Source organism: Bidens hawaiensis, unplaced genomic scaffold, assembly GCF_021521415.1.
Source record: "Bidens hawaiensis isolate Kalapana, Puna unplaced genomic scaffold, B.hawaiensis_p1.1 tig00016747_1, whole genome shotgun sequence".
NCBI lineage: Eukaryota > Viridiplantae > Streptophyta > Magnoliopsida > Asterales > Asteraceae > Bidens > Bidens hawaiensis.
In genome coordinates, this window is record NW_027492537.1 from 192,048 (window position 1) to 212,419 (window position 20,372).

The 20,372-nt window shown below is 41.0% G+C and overlaps 1 protein-coding gene across 1 annotated transcript; it reads left to right on the forward strand.

The window, feature by feature from the left end:
- The first annotated feature begins 1,971 nt into the window (after positions 1-1,971).
- LOC143552009 (uncharacterized) lies at positions 1,972-17,943 on the forward strand. The gene is made up of 2 exons (XM_077042319.1): positions 1,972-2,455; positions 17,810-17,943. The coding sequence occupies exons 1-2, from the start codon at positions 1,972-1,974 to the stop codon at positions 17,941-17,943; spliced, it is 618 nt and encodes a 205-aa protein (XP_076898434.1).
- Positions 17,944-20,372: the final 2,429 nt, after the last annotated feature.

The window sequence follows — 20,372 nt, forward strand, 5'->3', positions numbered from 1 at the left end:
AATACAATAAACCACTTCCTATATTATAAAAACCTTAATCACAAAATAAATAAATAAAAGGTGCATGCTCTAAAACTGATTATTATACATAAAGTTTAGTGTAGTTATAACTTCTGTCACAAACTCATATAAAACTGAGTGGTGAATTTTTTTTTTTAACTATTTTTTTTATGAAGTAAAGGATTATAAAAATCAAATACCTTGCGATCATTTATTTTAAAATTATGCCATTTATTTACGGTCCTTTTTTCTATCGGGTATTTTAAAACTCTTCGCGACAAGTAATTAATAAGTCGCAAGTGGATAACAGCATAGTTTTTGTTACGGTTTGACCGTCCATTATGGGCACCCTTGAGACGGCCTTGGGGGCGTGAAGGTGCAACACACCGTCGAGGGGCGCGGAAAGGGGGCGGCTTAACAACGATGGGTGTTGTTCTCTCTTTATCTCTCACAAACACATACATATATTAATGTGTGTGTGTAATGGGGCGCTAAAGGGCTTTAAACCACAGCAGGGTATTGTGGAGAAGTGCCTCGAAGTCCCAGTTCTTACCTGGCGATAACGTGGCACTATAGAAGGGCTTCGATGCCCCCCCCCCCCCCCCCCCATAAAGAACAGCCTTAAGATCATCCTTTGTGGTCCCTAGTGGAGCCGCGAACGGCCTAATGCGAGCTACGTAAGCCATGCACGCCGCAACAACCCGGCGCGACCGCCTCCACAAGCAAGCGAGCGTCTGCGAGCCGACTTGTTTGGGCTGAATTGGAACGTTGGGTGGGAATTTTTAGGGACGTGCATTTGACCGCTAAAAAAAACTTTCTATATTAACCAATGTTGTAAAAGTATATTTACAAGACCGAGTACTCGCTACAAGGTATATCGTCGAGACAAGTTTCTTTACTTCGCCTAGTAACTAAGACTCAATCAAATGTGGTTAACCTTAGCCAGAATCACATCTAGTCGGTGAACTTTGGCCGATTTAGACTTAAAAAAATAAAATATAATTCGTATTTATATAATATTAAACAAAAAATATCATTATCATTAATGATTTGGAATTTTTAGAATAATTTATTATTTAAAATAGTATTTCTCTTATTTATACTGATATTCACCTATAATTTGAAATAAATATTAGCAAACTTATAATATTTGATATATATAATTTATAAATTTAATTTTCATTATGGATATTAACCAATAACCATACATACTTTCACAAACCAAAAAACTACCAAAAACAAATAAAAAAACAACTCACCAATTCTACTCACAATACATGCAATTGTAAACTAAAAATGCAATGGAATTTATTTTATTTGCATGACTCTTCGAAGAAAGACGATCTTATTTTTTAAATCGGGAGGATAATAGTTAATTTGTTGGTTGAACGGTTTCAAGGGCAACAAGGACTAACAAGACAATCAGTTCTTCTTCTTGATCGAAGGGGCGCTAACGAAACTTCTGGTACGTCATTATTTTAGTACCGATCCCATTTATGACGAACATCATTTTAGGTATGGGTTTCGAATGAGTAGACAATTATTCATGCGTTTAACAAATGATTTGTTTGATCGGTATCCTTTTTTTCAACAAAGACAAGATGCAAGAGGTAGACCCGGTTTCACGACTATGCAAAAATGTACAACTGTTATTCATCAACTACCGTATGGAATTTCGTCAGACGCAATGGATGAATACTTAGAATTGTTTGAAAAAGTTGTGAGAGACTCACATCATTTTTTCTTGTCAAGGTATACATATAAACATATATGTTTTGCGTAGTTATATTTTTATATTGTTCAAGGGTTTACTTGGCAATGTTTATACATAAGGATCATATCAATTTACTCACGGAGATATGTGCGCAAACCAACTTTGTATGATATCCAACTCATATACGAGGTGCAAAGTGAAAAAAATGGTTTTCCCAAAATGCTTGGTAACATCAACTATACGCATGTTGGACGAAAATGTGTCCTACGGCCGGGCAAGCTCAATTCCACCAGGGTGATCATCCCAGCCCCAGTTTTATAGTTGAGGTGGTGGCCTCCCCAGATCTTTGTTTCTTGCATGCCATTGTTGGTGTTGTCAGGTCAAATAACGAAATAAATGTTGTCGAACATTCATCGATATTCGATGACATTATTGACGGGGTTGAGCCAGCTCAATCATTTTATGCGAACGGGGTTCAATTCAATCATGACTACTACCTGATTTATGAAATTTATAACGAATGGTCGATGCTTGTTCAAGCTTATGCATCTCCAGTTGAAGACAAACGAAATTACTTTAAGAAGCAAGAATCGTCACTAAAAGATATTGAAAAGGCGTTTGGAGTTCTAAAGAAAAATTGTCATTTGATTTTGAGGCCACTATGGATTTTGTCAGGGGAGAAAATAAGGGATGTCGTCTACACTTGTATAATTCTTCACAACATGGTTCTCGAGAACCAAGGTATGGTTATTTGTAAAAACTACCAGACGTCCCATGACCCGAATCGACAATCATCGATGATGAAAAACTCCAAAACGTCATATATATCAAGAACCGGGAGGTTCACGGAAACTTCGTCATGAGTTGGTCGAGCATTTGTGGACTAGACGTCTCGATGATCTTGTACTAAACTAGTATTACTTGTTACTTTTAATATTTTTATTTTAATGTAATATTAGTTAGTTTACAAAATCAGAAGAAAAAATTAAATAAATAAATCAAAAAACTCGTTGAAGGAACCGTTCGCCTGAACCACAACAGGCTCTAGCGGCTTCAACGAGTATTCAGTGAGTATTTCATGACACAATATTACTTCATGAATTCAGGGTCCGGCTTTACCAACAACACATAGTCTAAAACTGAACATCCATAATAAAACCATTTTTACATGGTGTTTTTGTATGCCATGTTGTCACTTGTCTAGCCAATCATCATATTTCTCTCTCATGCCTTACTCATAATTGTTTACAAAATAAAAACATAATTTCTATCACATGTCTATTCATTCAAATCATACTCACAAGGTTGGTTTTACATACTATTGTAGAAAAACTTAAACCCACCACCTCTCCTTCACATCACACCCTCTCACGTCCACATCATACTATCTAGTCTCTCCCTTTAAAAACATTCTTAAAACTCCTGTTGTGAATGCTTTAAGAGCATTCTTTCTCAACTCGTTCTTTATAAATATGTGAAGGGGATTTGAAAATTATATGATAGGTATGCGTGGTTGTGAGTAAATGAGAGAAAAAATGTTATATGAGTGTTAATTTTGGGTTTTATTGTTTATATACGTATAACTTTTTAATATTTTCTAAATATGGTTGTGAGTGGAGAAGAGAGAAAATATAACGATAAAGGTAAAAAGTATTAGTTATTTGAACATAAGAAAGAAAATACACTTATTTTAGTGTAATTATATTATATATATGAATATATTGTAGGAAATGGGTTGGGAATACTCTAAAAGCATCCCCAATAAGGAGTCACAAAAACACCAAAAAACACGTCTAGTCAGTTATCACGTCATTAAAATGTCATTATTTAATCCAAAACTCACGCAATAAAAAATCTTAAAAACATCCAAAAACATTGCCACATCATAACCATCTTTTACATTCTACACCATTCTTTTAACAAAAATTTTCTTTCTAAATTAAACACTCAACCTAGAGGTGCACAAAAAACCCAAACCCAAAATCATACCCGAAAAAAAAATCTGGAACTGGTTTTTTATACCCGGGTTTTTAATACCCGAACCTACCTGTAGGGTACGGATAGGGTATGCATTTCAGTACCAAAACTCGTACCCGAACCGGAGCCGATTTGTACCCGATAATACCCGAAAACCGAAACCAGGTTTTTTCAAATACCCGAAATATGCCACTAAAAAGTGCAACCCCTTAAAAAAACCTATCTATACCCGAAAAATATCCGGAGAAAACCCAAAAGGGTTTTTTCAATACATAGAAATAGGATAAACAAATACCCGGTTTTAGAATACTCAGTTTTATGCCCGACCCGAACCCGAACCCGATACATAGAGTATGATTTTTAGAGGCAATACCCGGACGCAAACCCGACCCAAGTATTGCCGATACCCGATTTTTCAATACCCGGTCATACCCGAACTTTATTTCATACCTGAAACCGGATATTTGAAATACCTGATTTGTACACCTCGTCTCAACCCCCTAGGTCCCACCATCTCCAAAAATCATTGTTGTTTCATGTTTTTGTGAAAGAACTAATTTGAAAACGAGTTATAAAAATGCTAACACACAATAAAAAAAATAGATGAGGTGGACAAAAACCTAAAAAATCTCATAGAAATGCATTGTTGTGAATGGTCTAAGAGCATTTTAAATAGGATAGACCAAAAACGCTTTAAAGTTGTCGTGATACTTAAGTATTAAAACTACATCCAACTTGTTAAAACATCTATTTACTTTCCGATCCTCTATAAAAGGCGCGGACCTACGATTTAGCTATGGGATCATCTACACCTCAAGGTAATAATAAAAAAATTAGTGAGATGTACAATAAAATCCTGATTGACCCACGAAATTTCAACATTGACCCTTACATGTCACCCTATTTTAATAAAGTAAAATAATTGTGAACACTTTTCATTTTTTGGCTATTCTCATAATTTTTTTTCCTTTAAAACTAAGATCTTAATTATGTAATAGTTCAATAATTATTAACTTTTATTTTACACTTTTTTTATATTATATTTACACATTTTTGTAAAAATAAATATTGACATATTATTTTACTTTATATTTTAAAATACTTGATGAAATAAACAAATCAACAACAAAATCATGTTCGTCAAATATTGAAATGAAGAGTTTAGTGTCATTTTTAATACATGTGGTTTGTGTAATTACACAACTTTAGTACCGATTTAGAATTTATTGCAAATGGCTACCTCACTTTTATAATACTTATAATTTTAGTACTTTTTTCTAACTCTGTCTATTAATGTTCGTTAAGTCAAGGGTAATTTCATTATTTTATTCCTTTTCTCTTATTGAAGAGGTATGCACCCGCCTTAACATCGAGCGGGGCGGGTCAACCCACAAGATATAGACAAGAGGCTTGAAATCAGGATGTCATGAAGACACAAAGCCAAAACCTATGCGCGTGGCGCATATCACATATGCTCACGCATATCACATATGTTCACGCATCACATATGCTCACGCGTATCACATATGCTCACGCATCATATATGCTCACGCATATCACATCTGCGCGTGGCGCATATCACATATGCTCACGCATATTACATATGCTTGCGCATATCACATATGCGCATGAAACATCTGCGCGTGAGAATAAAGAGAAGACCTCGCGCATCCCCAGGATAGGCGCATATCACACATGCACATAATCAACCACGTCCTTATCCAAATCAGGATAAGGACAACCATGATTGTGCTCATCAGACAACCTTCCAGAAGGTATCCTTTAAGGAATAAAGAATATGCTGATGTTGACAGCTGCCAATGAAGGGTGGACAACTCAGCAAAACCCATGTGTTACCACGTGATTGCACATGGGTCAGGTGAAATACCTTGGTCAGAGAATAATCAATGAAAAAGCACCAGGTGTCCTAAGGACACGCGGCGCGAAGCAATTGGATGAGGCCAAAAAGGCCCTAATTGGGTCTGAGCCCAATCATTGGAAACCCTAATACTATAAATACCACACCACCTCCACAAGGGGAGGTAAGCAAGAAAATACATTCTAAGTCCTTACTCACTTTCAGATTATTATTATCTTCTCCTACAATATCTTATTCTCACACCGGAGGGTTACCCCAAAGAGGACCCTTCTGTCCCTTTCTGAGGGGTAAGTTCACGGTGCTGCTCGTTTTGTAGGTGGAAGAATTCATATTCCGGAAAACCATCGGTGATATAGCACACTCATACCCGAGGAAAGTTGATCGTACACTAGTAAGTCGATCCACGTTTCTTCATTGGCGCCATCACCTGTTACAACGGCAACAAAACAACTATCTCATCAGTTCTCTCTGAAAATCTTCACCATGGTTTCCGGTGTTCGAAACAGCGATCAAGTTCTGGAGGATAATGAGCTTGAGGATGTTAATGAGGGACATCAGTTTCTGAGGGCGCCGCGTGATACTGCGCGCACCACCAGTAACCATCCCTTCATCACAACACCTCATAGCCAGACTGAAACTCCTCCAGACGATCTCACGTTCCAAAATCTGACTGGTGCAAAACAAAAAGGACCAATGTGTCCGGAAGTTGAAACCAATGACCCTAAAGAATGGCTCATAAACGAACAACGGCGTTTAATGGACAAATACAATGAGCTGGTCAAACACAAAAAGTTAGCCGACTTAACACAAAGGCTCGCATTTGATAAACAAACCATTCAGGGAACAACAAAAAGGGCGCACGCGCCGGAAGATGGTCACTCTGTTCACACCGAACACGCTGATGTTAGTGATGAGGAAGAGGTGCACAACATGAGGAAGACGCGAGATACTCATGCAGGAGGTTCACAGCTTCGCGCGCACATGAACATAGCGCCTGGAGCCAAAGTTGATATAGATCTATACACACCGTACAACCCACAAGCGAAAGGGCAAGTGGACGTAACCACACCATATAGGCCAGCCATCTTGGTGAAGCATTCAAAATTCACTGAGCGCATTGCGAAGGCTCCCATTCAACACAAAACCAAGATGCCAAGTGGTCCAGGCAAGTACGATGGTACAACAGATCCAGATGATTTCTTACAAGGTTTTTACAACACTGGAAACCTAGAAAGCTGGACGATGCCAACATGGTGTCATATGTTTGCTCGCTGCCTCATGGGCGCAGCGCGTGTCTGGTTCGAAAGCTTGCCGACAGGACAAATCGATGGGTTCGAAGAGCTATTGGAGAAGTTCCAGGCTCACTTTGTACAGCAGCGCAGACACACGCGCGACCCCGATGACATCATGCACTGCGTGCGCAGGAATGATGAAACCATTGAAGACTACATAACTCGTTTCAATCAGGAATCTCTTGCAATTGGAGGTATCACTGAACAACTCTTGCGCGTGGCCTTTATACAAGGTGCGTGCAGTGATCAACTCCGCAGAGCTCTCGTGAGCAGAGATGGCATGCCAACCACTTGGGCTAAGCTTATGGAAGCATCGCGAGTCTTCGCGCGAAAAACAAATTGCCCAAGACAAAGCAAGAGATAGAGGGCATCAAACAGAAGCACCACGCAACAATGAAAGGAGGGGCAAACAAAACTCCGTATGGTCCAGGTTGCAACAAACCAGTTATTCTCCCGCAGAAAAGCAAGCGCAACAAAGTTCACCCCAGCCCTAAAAAGACATTCGTAATCGCGGAGAAGGTGACAAGAGGGAAGGCGGCAGAGAGCCTAACAGACCTCTACCAAGAATATGGACTCCCCTCACCAAAACGCCTTCGCAAGTGTTAAGCACAGAGAATGTCCAGTTTAAAAGCCCCAAGCCATTACTCCATAAGGGACCACCAAACAGTGGCAAGTATTGTGAGTTTCACAAGTCCACAGGGCACAACACCGATGCATGCCACCATTTGAAGGATGCGATTGAAAGAGATGTGAAATCAGGCAAGTTGGCTCACCTGGTGAAAAACCCAAGACCAGAGAATGTACAACCAGACGGAGCCTCAGCCAGTAAAAAATTCAAAAGAATCTGTGTAGCTGAAGGAGGAAGGCAAGGGCAAAGATCAAGGAAGAGAAGCGCGCAAGTCCATGGGGATTGGCGCGAGCAACAAGTAATCTTCCCAAGAATCAGAGGAGGCCCGTCTATCAGCAGTCCTCTAGTCATCACTGCACACATCGCTCATTATGAGGTGTCAAAAGTCCTGGTGGACACCGGCAGTGAATCAGACATCATGTATGAGCAATGTTTCAGGAAGTTGGATCCAGCAGACCAAGCAAGGCTCGAAATTGTGAATGTACCAATCTCGGGTGTCTCAAACGAAATTATTCACCCCCTAGGTCAGATACAATTCGAACTAACTATGGGGGATGAGAAACACAAGCGAGCTGAAATTGTCAACTTCTTGGTCTTGCCCACCACTTCATGCCATAATATGATTTTGGGTAGAGGAACGATTGCCCAATTCAACGCCATACCGTCACCAGCGCACGGCGCGTTGGGGTTCCCAACACCAACAGGAGTAACATTTGTATACCGAGATCATTTGTGCGCAGTAACAAGTATACCGCGAGAAGGGAAAATGAAGCTTCCAATGGCAAACAACGCGCCAGAGGAATGGATTCTCAACCCAAAATTCCCAGAACAAACAATCACAATTGGAGCTACGATATCAGATGACACAAGGGTGAGAATGAAAAGATTGCTCACAACGTATATATCGGTCTTCGCGTGGCAACATTCTGATATGACTGGGGTTCCGCGAGACCTGGCGCAGCATTCTCTCAACACATTCAAGTCTGTTGAGCCAATTGCTCAAAAGAAAAGAGTCATGGGGGATGAGAAGGCAAGGGCCATGAATGAGCAAGTAGAAGATCTACTGCGTGCAAATATCATCCGCCCAATACGATACCAAACATGGGTAGGCAATCCTGTGATGGTAAAGAAGAGCAATGGGTCATGGAGAATGTGCATTGATTTCAAGGACCTCAACAAAGCGTGTCCAAAAGATTGTTACCCCCTCCCAAACATTGACGCGAAGGTGGACTCTGTGGCGCCATTTAAGCTCAAATGTTTCCTGGATGCCTATAAGGGCTATCACCAAATTCAAATGGCACCACAAGATGAGGACAAGACTGCCTTCAGAACTGACAAGGATGTTTTCAGTTACACAAAAATGCCCTTTGGTTTGAAGAATGCAGGAGCCACTTACCAAAGACTCATGGATGCGGTTTTCAACGAGCAAATTGGAAGAAACTTAGAAGTCTACGTGGATGATCTGGTGATTAAAAGCAGGGAGGAAAAACAAATGCTCAAAGACATCGAAGAAACCCTTTGGCGCCTAAAGGAAGTAAACATGAAGCTCAACCCGAGCAAATGCACATTCGGCGTAGAAGAAGGGAAATTTCTCGGTGTAATGGTCACCAAGGATGGTTTCAAGGTGAACCCAGAGAAGGTGGAGGCTATCCTTGACATGCCCTCACCATCCACCATGAAGGAAGTTCAAAAGTTGAATGGCAGATTGGTATCAATTAACAGGTTCCTAGCAAACCATGCAAGCAAATCTACCCCATTCGTTAACACATTGAGAAATTGCTTAAAGAAAAGCTAATTCAAGTGGACGCCTGAGGCCGAGCAAGCTTTCAATGAGATAAAAGAATGTCTGATAAATCTGCCTGCGCTCACAGCTCCACTTCCTGGTGAAACTTTAACGTTGTACCTGTCAGCAGGAGAGCGCGCCATTGGCGCAGTATTACTGGTGGATCGCAAAGGGATCCAAACACCAATTTATTATGTAAGTCGGGTGCTGACAGATCCTGAGACGCGCTACACCATCATAGAAAAGTTAGTTTTATCACTAACGCATGCGTCGCGCAAGCTTCACAGATATTTCAATGGTCATCCTATTGAAGTCCTGACTGGTTACAACATCCAGCAAGTCTTGCGGCGTCCCGCGCTCTCAGGAAGGCTGACAAAATGGGCGCTGGAATTAGGAGAGAACACGATCGCCTATAAGCCTCGTCCAACAATCAAGGGACAAGTCTTAGCTGATTTCATCGCAGAAATCCCTGAAGGAAAAGTTGAAGAGGCTCAGCGCGAATTAGACCCTCCGCAAGCCAATAATGAAGAAAACTTTTGGAGATTATTCACTGACGGAGCTTCAAACAACGAAGGGTCCGGCGCAGGCCTCAAGCTGGTGGATCCAGAAAATCATGAGTATACTTACGCAATCAGGTTGGATTTCAAGAGCACCAACAATGAAGCTGAGTATGAAGCCCTGCTGGCTGGTTTGCGCATTGCGCACAAGTTCGAAGTCAAAAAGCTAGAGGCTCATGTAGATTCATACCTGGTAGCAGAGCAAGTCAATGGCCTTTATGATGCCAAGGAGAACACCATGCCTCTGTATCTAGAGCAGGCGAAAAAACTCATCGAACAATTTGAATCTTTCAGAATCATACACATTCCGCGCAGTGAAAATAAGTCTGCCGACGCGCTGAGCAAGATGGCATCAACCAGCTTCGATCACTTTGGCAAAGATGTCAGGGTGGAAGTAATGAGCAACCCGTCGGTGGGAGCGAAGTCTGTCCTTGTAATTCATACAACACCTTCATCATGGATAACTCCAATAATGGAATTCTTGAAGGAGGGAAAGGTACCGAACGATCGCGCACAGGCGAGGAAGATAAGACACAAGTCGCAGAACTACGAACTGCTTGATGGTACGTTATATCGACGCTCTTATCTTGGACCGCTCATGAAATGCCTGGATGCTGAGGAAGCAAGCTATGTGATCAGAGAGATACACGAAGGAATCTGTGGAATACATGCTGGCCCGCGCATGGTGGTTGCCAAGGCAATGAACGCAGGTTACTATTGGCCAGGCATGTACTTGGACGGGTTAAAAGAGATCCAAAAATGCAAAGCGTGTCAGAGCTATGCGCCAAACACCATGCGGCCAAAGAACAACTTGATTCCGGTGACCTCTGCATGGCCTTTCCACAAATGGGCAATCGATATTGTGGGTCCCTTACCACAAGCGCAAGGGCGGTTAAAATTTTTGGTAGTGGCAGTAGATTATTTCACAAAATGGGTTGAAGCCAAGCCACTGGCAAAAATCACAGCCGAGGCAATGAAGCAATTTATTTGGGGCCACATCATATGCCGTTTTGGCCTGCCCATGGAAATTGTGAGTGACAATGGCAAACAATTCATTGACAAGAAGATATCCAGTTGGCTCAAAGAATTGCGCATCAACCAGGTCTTCACTTCAGTATACCACCCTCAAGGGAATGGCCAAGTGGAACGCGCGAACCAAAGCTTGCTGAATGGGCTGAAGAAAAGGTTGGAGGGAGAATCCCATTCATGGGTCGAGGAGCTACCTAATGTCCTGTGGGCGCACAGGACATTAAGCAAAACCAGCAATGGCGAATCCCCGTTCAGCCTAACCTATGGAACGGAGGCTATGATTCCAGCAGAGATTGGATGCCCATCCTATAGAGTACTCATGATGAGTAAAAAAGACAACGAGCAAGAAAGGAGGTTGGATCTCAACTTACTTGAAGGGCGCAGAGAGGCGGCTATCATCAGTGAATCCAAATACAAGAAAAAACTAGAAAAATATTACAATCAGCGCGTGAAAGAATGCCACTTCAAGAAGAATGATTTTGTCTTTCGGAACAATGAAGCTAGTCGCGCAATACCCCCGGGAAAGATGTCTCCCAACTGGGAGGGACCTTATCAAGTCTCGGAAGAATTGGGAAAAGGCGCATACGCTTTAAAAGATTTGAATGGAAAGAAGATCCTGCGCACATGGAAAGCAGCACAGCTTAGAAAATGTTTCATGTAAAAGTTGTCAAGTTTGTAATCAAGGCCCTTTAAGCCATTATGAATAATGATGCGCGCTATTTTCTCTTAATGTGTGTTCTATTACCTTTTGCATACATGTTTCACACTTCCCTTTATTAATTTTGAGCAATATGACAACATTGTATTGACATCAAACTAAAAATAAAACGAAGTAAAACATACATACGCGAGCTTCAAGCTCAAACGCGTTAACGAGTTTTAACTCTAAAACGTCGGGGCCTTAGCCCAATAATATGAGCCTTAGCTCAAATCACTCACAACATCCATCCTACATGCTGTGCAGCTAGACCATAAAAGTACCTAAGCACAACTAAGGCAAAGCGCATGCCAAAACATAGTTGTTAAGGTCTCAGGTCGAGGTCGCGCATGGGATTATAATGGATATCAGAGTAACACATACTGACACGTTAAGGCTAAAAAACTCATTCATAATTCCCTATAATAAATGCGCGATAACGTCGCGCAAAAGAGGAATAATGAAGTGCCAAGGCACGTGTCAGCATATTCAGAATATTGCAAAATAACTTGAAATGTGACAACTGTTAAGGATTAAATAAAATAATTTCCTTACAGCCTTGTCCAAGTTTCAATGTGTAAGCATACCTTATATTCAACGAGCATAAACTTGCAATATAAAGAGATGAATTGGGAATGCGCAAGATGCGAATAAGGGAAAAACAAAATTTCATTCCAAAACATAGAAGTTTACAAATTTACAAAATGATGAGATAAAAACTACAAACAAAAAAAAAACATGAAGGGCTTTTCAAGTCTCTATATCAACATCAGCCTCTTCATCGCCCTCATCATTACCTCCTCCCTCAGCATCTGGCGCAGCTCGCTCCTCGTCATCTCCAAACTTACCATAATCAAGTTGTTCGTCTTGAATGGAGTCGTCTTTTATCACGATAGTGTCAGGAGTAGGTCCTTTGGCCACGCCAGAGCCGCTAGCAGAGGCAGCATTGCCCGCGCCATCATCGCTGCCACCAGTCCCTTCACATTCGTCAAGTAATTTCTTAAGCGCGCCAAGATCGGGCTGGTCAGCAAGCGCGGCTATCTGCAAGTCACAAGGAAAAGTATGAGTACAAAAGATTAGGAAAATAAGTCAAGGTAAACTCATTAAGGTTAAAATACCTGCTCAAGGATGGGAATTGGAGTATTCAAGTACTTCTCCCCCACCTCGGCCATGTCAGCGCAGACAACGTCGAGCTGATAAGGGTAGTCGGATGGATTCTTCTTCAGCATGCCATATTCATTGCCATCCTTAAACCCTTCAGCTCGACCCACAAAGCGCGACGCAGCATTGCAATCCATCACAAGGGTCTGAAACTCGTCTGAATATTTCATCGCATAAGCGCAACGAGTCACACCCTGTGAAACTAGGCATTGACGATCCTGCGCGAGGGAAGAAACAGACGTCTCAAGAGCAGGAATCTGAGAGTTTAACAACTCAACAGTTTCCTTGGTTTGTTTTAGCTCTTCTCTGTCAGACGCTGCTGCCGCCAAGGCTTCATTCTTTTCTGCTCGCGCAGCATCGAGCTCTTCTCTGTCAGACGCTGCCGCAGCCAAGGCTTCATTCTTTTCTGCTCGCGCAGCATCGAGCTCTTTCTTCAGGCGCGCAACCTCACTCTCTAATAAAGATTTGTCAGTGTTAGCCTGCGCAAGAGTTTGATCACGCGCCTCTGCCTCCAACTCCAAGTCACGCGCTCGACGCGCGTACCTAGCCGCATCCGCTTCTGCCGCTTGCAGCTTCTCCCGCGCAGCCTGCAGCTCATGCCCGCGCTTCACAAATGCAGCTTTGGCACTTACTCGGTTCTCGCTAAGTTCTGCTTGGAGTTTCTCAGCTCTCTCTCGAGCGTCAGAAAGATTCCAAGCAGAAATCTTAGCCTCTTGCTTGGCCTCCACAAAGGCATCACGCACTTTTATATAATCATTGCGAAGCTCTTGGGAGGCAGCAAAGAACGCAGACCCAGCAAAAAGGTGGTCGTTGAGCAAGTCCACGCGAGCGCGGTCCTCCTGAAACCTCCTTTCAGCCGGAGGAACAGAGTGAGCCCAGAAGTCTTCACACACGCCCATGGATTGAAATGAGCTATCTTCAGTAATATTCCAGCTCGGGCGGTATATGTGATCGGCTTCCTGTAAACACAAAGCAACGCAAAAGAAACGTTTTAGTCATCTAAACACTAATCTGGAAGTCCGCACAGCGGAGCAAAACAAACTTATACCTGCGGAGAGCCGGCAGAAAAGTCAGCGCCAGCCCCACGAGAAGAAGGCTGCGCCACGAAATCTCGTGGCGCTATAGGGCTTGCGCGGCCACCATCGGAATCTTCAAAATTGACCTCCTCATCATCCTCTGTAACAGGTCTTTTCTCCTGCGACTTGGAAAAATCAAAAACAGTCTCACGAGGAGGGCTGCGCGTAGGAGGAGGTGAGGGAGGTCTTGACGCCGTTAGATCAGCACGTAAAATAGTCTCCTGCTCCTTAGTAATCCCAATGAAAGGAGATTCAGTGCTTGTTGGAGCAGGAGCAGAACTAACGGCGCCGGCGCCAGCAGTGCCGCTAGCAGCTTGTGTGCCAGCTATAATTCCTATGAAAAAACCAACATGGAGAAATGATTCATGACTTGATCTAAAGGAAAAAATCAGAAAATCAAAGCGCAATAAATACCTTGGCGCACCGCAGTCCGCGAATTGAGCATCGCCATGAAGTTCATTTTCCCCCTTTTCGAGAGTAAAACAGGGGACTTCAAAGCAACCTTCGGCGCAGCCTCGGTACCTTGCTGCGCCTGAGGTTGAGCCACCAAAGTCGCCGGCTCTACAAACATTTGAGTGAGCAAAGATTCATTAATAACTCTATCGGAATCACGCTCATAAAACCACAAAATATAAACAAAGTATACCTGTTGGAGAAGATGAAACAGCAGGCGCAGCGCCGCTTCCCTGGTCCGCCGCGTGAAGAGATGAGGTGGCAGCACCATACCTCGTGTGGACGGGAGGATTGCCCACACCTCGAGGCAAAGAAGACGAGGAAAACTTGGAGGTAAATCCCTTGGTTTTCTCAAGTCCCTTCGCTTGGGTAGGAGGAGGATTCTGGGCAACAGGGGCATCATTTTTCTTCTGTTTTTTACTGGCCCCTGCGCCAGTTTTGCCCTTAGCTTTGCGCTTGAGTTGTGGCGCCTCAGCTGCTTCCTCCTCCACCTCCTCTTCCGCAAGCTCCAACTCATAGTTCTCGAGCGCATCTACAATACGTGCAACAGAAATGTTAACCAAATTTGGTATTCTAAAGGCATAAGCATAAGTACAAAGGCTTACCAGGCGCATCGCTGTCAAAGCAAAACTCTAAATCGACAGGGATTAACATATCATCGAAGCGATCGGGGAAAGCAACTTCCCCAGCGCTCAGCGCGACAGAGCCACCCTCCATATGCTCGTCATAGGCGGCGTGGACGTATTCCTTGCTTACTGCATAATACAAGACAAATGATATCAGCAAAACGAATTATATTCGCGCAGAAATAATGCAATGAGCTAATAACTCACCTAAGCCATCAACTTGGACGACAGGCTCAGTCGCGCTGTCGGTCCACCTCTTGCTCATACCAACCCCCACCAGCGCCTCCTCGCAAATATTCTTGGCGGGGGATGGTTCAGCAGATAACTTGTTAACCCATGCGCCCGTTGGGTTCTTAAGAACATTCTCATCCGCGGGCGCAGAAGTGATCGAGCGCATGGTCATGCGGATAGGAATCACACCAGCCTTAATATAAAAAAAATTTTCAGCCCAGTCATGAAGGCTTTTGAAGGAAACAGTGCAGCACTTAACCTTCTGACTGCGCGGTATGAATGAGAACCAAGAATCTTGGATTTTTGGCTTGTAAAAATATTGAAAGCGCCGAGGGGTGGGCTCCTCGCGCTGAGCTTTGCACATGAACTCAAAATGAGTCATGCGCACTAGTCCACAATGATGGACTTGGGATATGTGAATCCCATAAAACTGAAGGAGCGCACCCATAAACCTTGTCATCGGAAGACGAATGTTACAGTGAGTGAAAAAGTGAGAGTATAAAGAGATATAGCCGGTGGGCGGATCTGCCGCCGTTTGCCTGGTCGCCGGGAGCAGACAGCTGTACTCAGGGAGAAAACCCTGAGAGGCGACGAGATTGTCGAAGTCAGACTGTTTCAATTTGCAGGGAATCTCATCCCATCTCTTCACTGTTTTGTTCTTCCCCGCCTCCTCCAACGAGGCCTCGGCAGCCCGTTTACCCTTGCCGGTCTTCTTCAAAGTGGACATAACTAACGATTTTACACGGCGTTTGCTGGGGGAAATTGTGGTGTCTGGGTTATCAGACATACAATTGTGAATCAAACAGCGGTTACTTTAAGCATGGAAATCTGGAAGCAAAAGATAAAGGCTCTTAATCGGAATGAAAATTGAAGGAGAAAGAGCTCTGAAAATAACAATGAAGATGAAGAAAAAACCACTCAAAAGGCTTGCTTTTATAGGCCCAGGAGAGAGAAAGAAACAGGTACTGATCAGAGTTACGCTCACGCGCCCCCACTCGCAGGTGCAGGCCAACATGAGCGCGACACGTGTTCCTGACACTGTATGAGGAGACATGAAAGGCCACTGTAGCACCTCGAGCACATGAAAAGTCTGACACATAACGTCTCCATCTCTGACGCATATCAGCACCAACCAACCACGTACATGGACGATTCATTTCAACCAAAAGGATAGAATTTCGCGCAACGCACATATGAGAAATAAAAAAGAAAAGACAAACCCTATCAAAAGAGCAAACTATTAAGTCTAATATCTATCTTACCTCGCTCGCGCGAGACAAGACACACATTAGACTGGGGGGGCTTGAAGAGGTATGCACCCGCCTTAACATCGAGCGGGGCGGGTCAACCCACAAGATATAGACAAGAGGCTTGAAATCAGGATGTCATGAAGACACAAAGCCAAAACCTATGCGCGTGGCGCATATCACATATGCTCACGCATCACATATGCTCACGCATCATATATGCTCACGCATATCACATCTGCGCGTGGCGCATCTGCGCGTGGCGCATATCACATATGCTCACGCATATTACATATGCTTGCGCATATCACATCTGCGCTTGAAACATCAGCGCGTGAGAATAAAGAGAAGACCTGGCGCATCCCCAGGATAGGCGCATATCACACATGCACATAATCAACAACGTCCTTATCCAAATCAGGATAAGGACAACCATGATTGTGCTCATCAGACAACCTTCCAGAAGGCATCCTTTAAGGAATAAAGAATATGCTGATGTTGACAGCTGCCAATGAAGGGTGGACAACTCAGCAAAACCCATGTGCTACCACGTGATTGCACATGGGTCAGGTGAAATACCTTGGTCAGAGAATAATCAATGAAAAAGCACCAGGTGTCCTAAGGACACGTGGCGCGAAGCAATTGGAGGAGGCCAAAAAGGCCCTAATTGGGTCTGAGCCCAATCATTGGAAACCCTAATACTATAAATACCACACCACCTCCACAAGGGGATGTAAGCAAGAAAATACATTCTAAGTCCTTACTCACTTTCAGATTATTATTATCTTCTCCTACAATATCTTATTCTCACACCGGAGGGTTACCCCAAAGAGGACCCCTCTGTCCCTTTCTGAGGGGTAAGTTCACGGTGCTGCTCGTTTTGTAGTTGGAAGAATTCATATTCCGGAAAACCATCGGTGATATAGCACACTCATACCCGAGGAAAGTTGATCGTACACTAGTAAGTCGATCCACGTTTCTTCACTTATAAACCATTTTCCCCTTAATAATAATAACATTCCAGGGGACGTTCCCCATAAACCCTTTTATAAAACACTCTTTCATGTGTTCAACCTTCACCATCAATCCCCTGCTGCTGCTGCTTATTCTTCTTCTTCATTCCTACACTTAGGATTTCATCTTCATCTTCATTTTCATCTCATCTGTTAGGTTTACTTTAATCCTCCACCATCACTCCCAATACAATCCACACGCCTAGGGTTATACACAAACCGGGATTCCTTCATCCGAACAATCTCCATGCGCCGTTGGGATACCAACTTCATTGATTAGCAATTCGTGCTTATTACTCCTTAAATCGCCGTTAAATCATTCTTATTTTCCCAAATTTTAATGGCATTGGGTGATTTGATGGAATCTGGGTTTTCATAGTCGGCAATAACGAATCACCTGGACTAGTATTCGAATTATATGAATTTGAGTTCAAGTGTTATTGTAGTAGATGATAAAATCAGGGATAGGGATTCGTCTTCGGATTTGGTAGATGGAATGCAGAGGATGGAGAAAGATAGTAATATGGATAGGGAGGATTTAGAGACGGTTATTAGTAATGCTCTTACTGGGATTGAATAAGAGTTTGATTGAATTAATCGTATACAACAGCCAGTTCAGAGTTAGACGATTCATGTCGAACAAGCCAAATTCAGCCATATTTGGGGATTCGATGATCATATTTCTCGATTACTTGAAGATTATATGATCAATCGATGCGAAATGCTTATAAATTTTAAGAATCTATGTGGAGTGAGATTAGGTTATAAGGAATTAAAAAGGGGAGCATGTTTTAAAAAGGATAAGGATAAGACGTTTAAAAGAAAAAATGAATAAAATAACAAAATTACCCTTGACTTAATGAACATAAATAGTCGGAGTTAGAAAAAAATACTAAAATTGCAAGGTTTAATAAAGTGAGGTACCCATTTGCAATAAATTCAAAATCGACAAACAATTGGTACTAAAATGACATTTAACTCTTAAAAAGAATACAATTTTATAAGTCGTCGTTACTATGTGTATAGTAGAAGATTAATATGTTTTCATTTTATAAAGTAATTTTGTAATCATTATATTGTAAGTATATGCTTAAAGGTTGATCCATTTGTTAAAATCAATCCATTTATGTATATTGTTGTTGTAAATTTTCATATAAATTTATAAATTATAAATATATGCTTTAAATTTATCCATTAATTTTTTAGGTTAATTTAGTAAATTATTATATATGTTAAAATGTAATGATAGTATATATCAATCACTTTCAGACATAGCAAAGTCTATCATTTTAATTTCTTATTTTTTTTATCAAGAATTATTTCGGGTTTTTTCCGAAACTTAAATTTGATTTTATGAGTCAAAAGTTGATAAACGGATTGTTTGGTACAAGTTAACTACATTTATGTCAAAATTTGTTATGGCTAAAAAAATGGATAATCTGAGTATTCTTAAAGTTTGAGAATGAAATAGGTTTATCGTCAAATTTGTTACGGGTTCAAAGTGTTGACTTGAAAATGTCAAACGGATGAAAGTTAGAATTTCAACATGATCCGGGTTTCAATTTTTTTTTATCAAAGGCATTTTAGGAAATAATCAAAAGGTTCGAGATTTAACAAATCGAATATTTTTCCCTCGACTATTAAAATTTAAGAAAAGATTGAGAACACATCAACATGCCACCCCAGGCCTATCAATACTTCAAACATTTATCAAATTTGAAATATTTGTGTCAGCGTTAACTTTTCTTTCAATTGTGATTAGAACGTTATATAAGAAACATGTCATGCAAAACTATACTCAAATGAAGCAAAATATTCACATAATTGAAAAGGTTAGCATGTTATTTTTTATGTTGTCATTATGACAAAGTCGAGAATTCCCCTAAAACTTATCAAAATCTTTTTCATAGTATAGTTTATAAAAACATAGTTCTTGAAGAACATCAGTCGTTACAATATAATGTTCTTTGTTCCTTCGATGGGTGGTAAATTGATAAATATATCAATAAAGGTAACACTTCTTTTGTATTTAGGCTGAGTGGTCAGAACAATTATCGTATGAGAAGTCTTTTTTCCAAAGTTGGTTTATAAACAAAATTCTTTCAATTATACATATATGACACCGAGAATGTGATAAGAATCATTTTGTGATAAAAATAAAAATCAATTTATGTACACATTATATAGATACAAACATATATGTAATACATTTTTTCATATGCGTTATGTATTATTTGTTTTACTTGTAATTTTATATTTGGATAATTGCGTATGTTACATAGGCTATTTAGCTAGTTATTAATAGAGAAGGAATAAAGATTGATAAAAAAAATCGCCGGGATTTTTTTCCAGCAAGGGTCTTAGTTGCAGGCTTCAACGCATAATAGAAGTGGAGATGATAGAACGGATGGTCATTTAAGTCTATTCTAAAATACTGCAATTTTCCTTTGCCTTGCCATTTCAAACTTAACTATTGAAAAATATGAAAAGTATAAAATATTTATTAGTAACAACAGAAAAAGAAAAAACATCTTTAGTTTACTGGATTTTTTTACTTACTAGTTAAAGAAAGTCTCTTTAAATTAGTCTGATTCTTATTTCATTTATTCTTTACTTTATTATTTTACTAGGTTAGTGACCCGTGTAATATACGTGTAGCAGAAATTAAATTTAATAATGGTAAAAAAATTGATAAAATGATTAAAATATTACATAAATAATATAAATTTAAAAATTGGTGATACTTTGTTTCATGCACGTGCTCACATATTGAGCCTTTTTGTTTCATTCTTATAGTAAGATTTTTTTGAAGTTATGTAAGTGTTATATTAAGAGTTTTTACATAACATATTCTATGATTTAATTATTTGGATAATGTGGTTGATGCATTGTTTTGGTCTAAACATTCATTGCAACTTTTAGTAACACCTAAGGACTGTTGTATTTGTTTGGTTTGAACATCCATGGCCATTTGTAGCCTATTTTGAAAAGTTGGCAAACAAAACAAAG

Coding starts and splice junctions, on each gene's coding strand:
- LOC143552009 (XM_077042319.1), top strand. CDS start 1,972: ATGTGTCCTACGGCCGGGCAAGCTCAATTCCACCAGGGTGATCATCCC. Junction 2,456..17,809: donor CATGGTTCTCGAGAACCAAG/GTATGGTTATTT, acceptor GTGTTATTGTAG/TAGATGATAAAATCAGGGAT.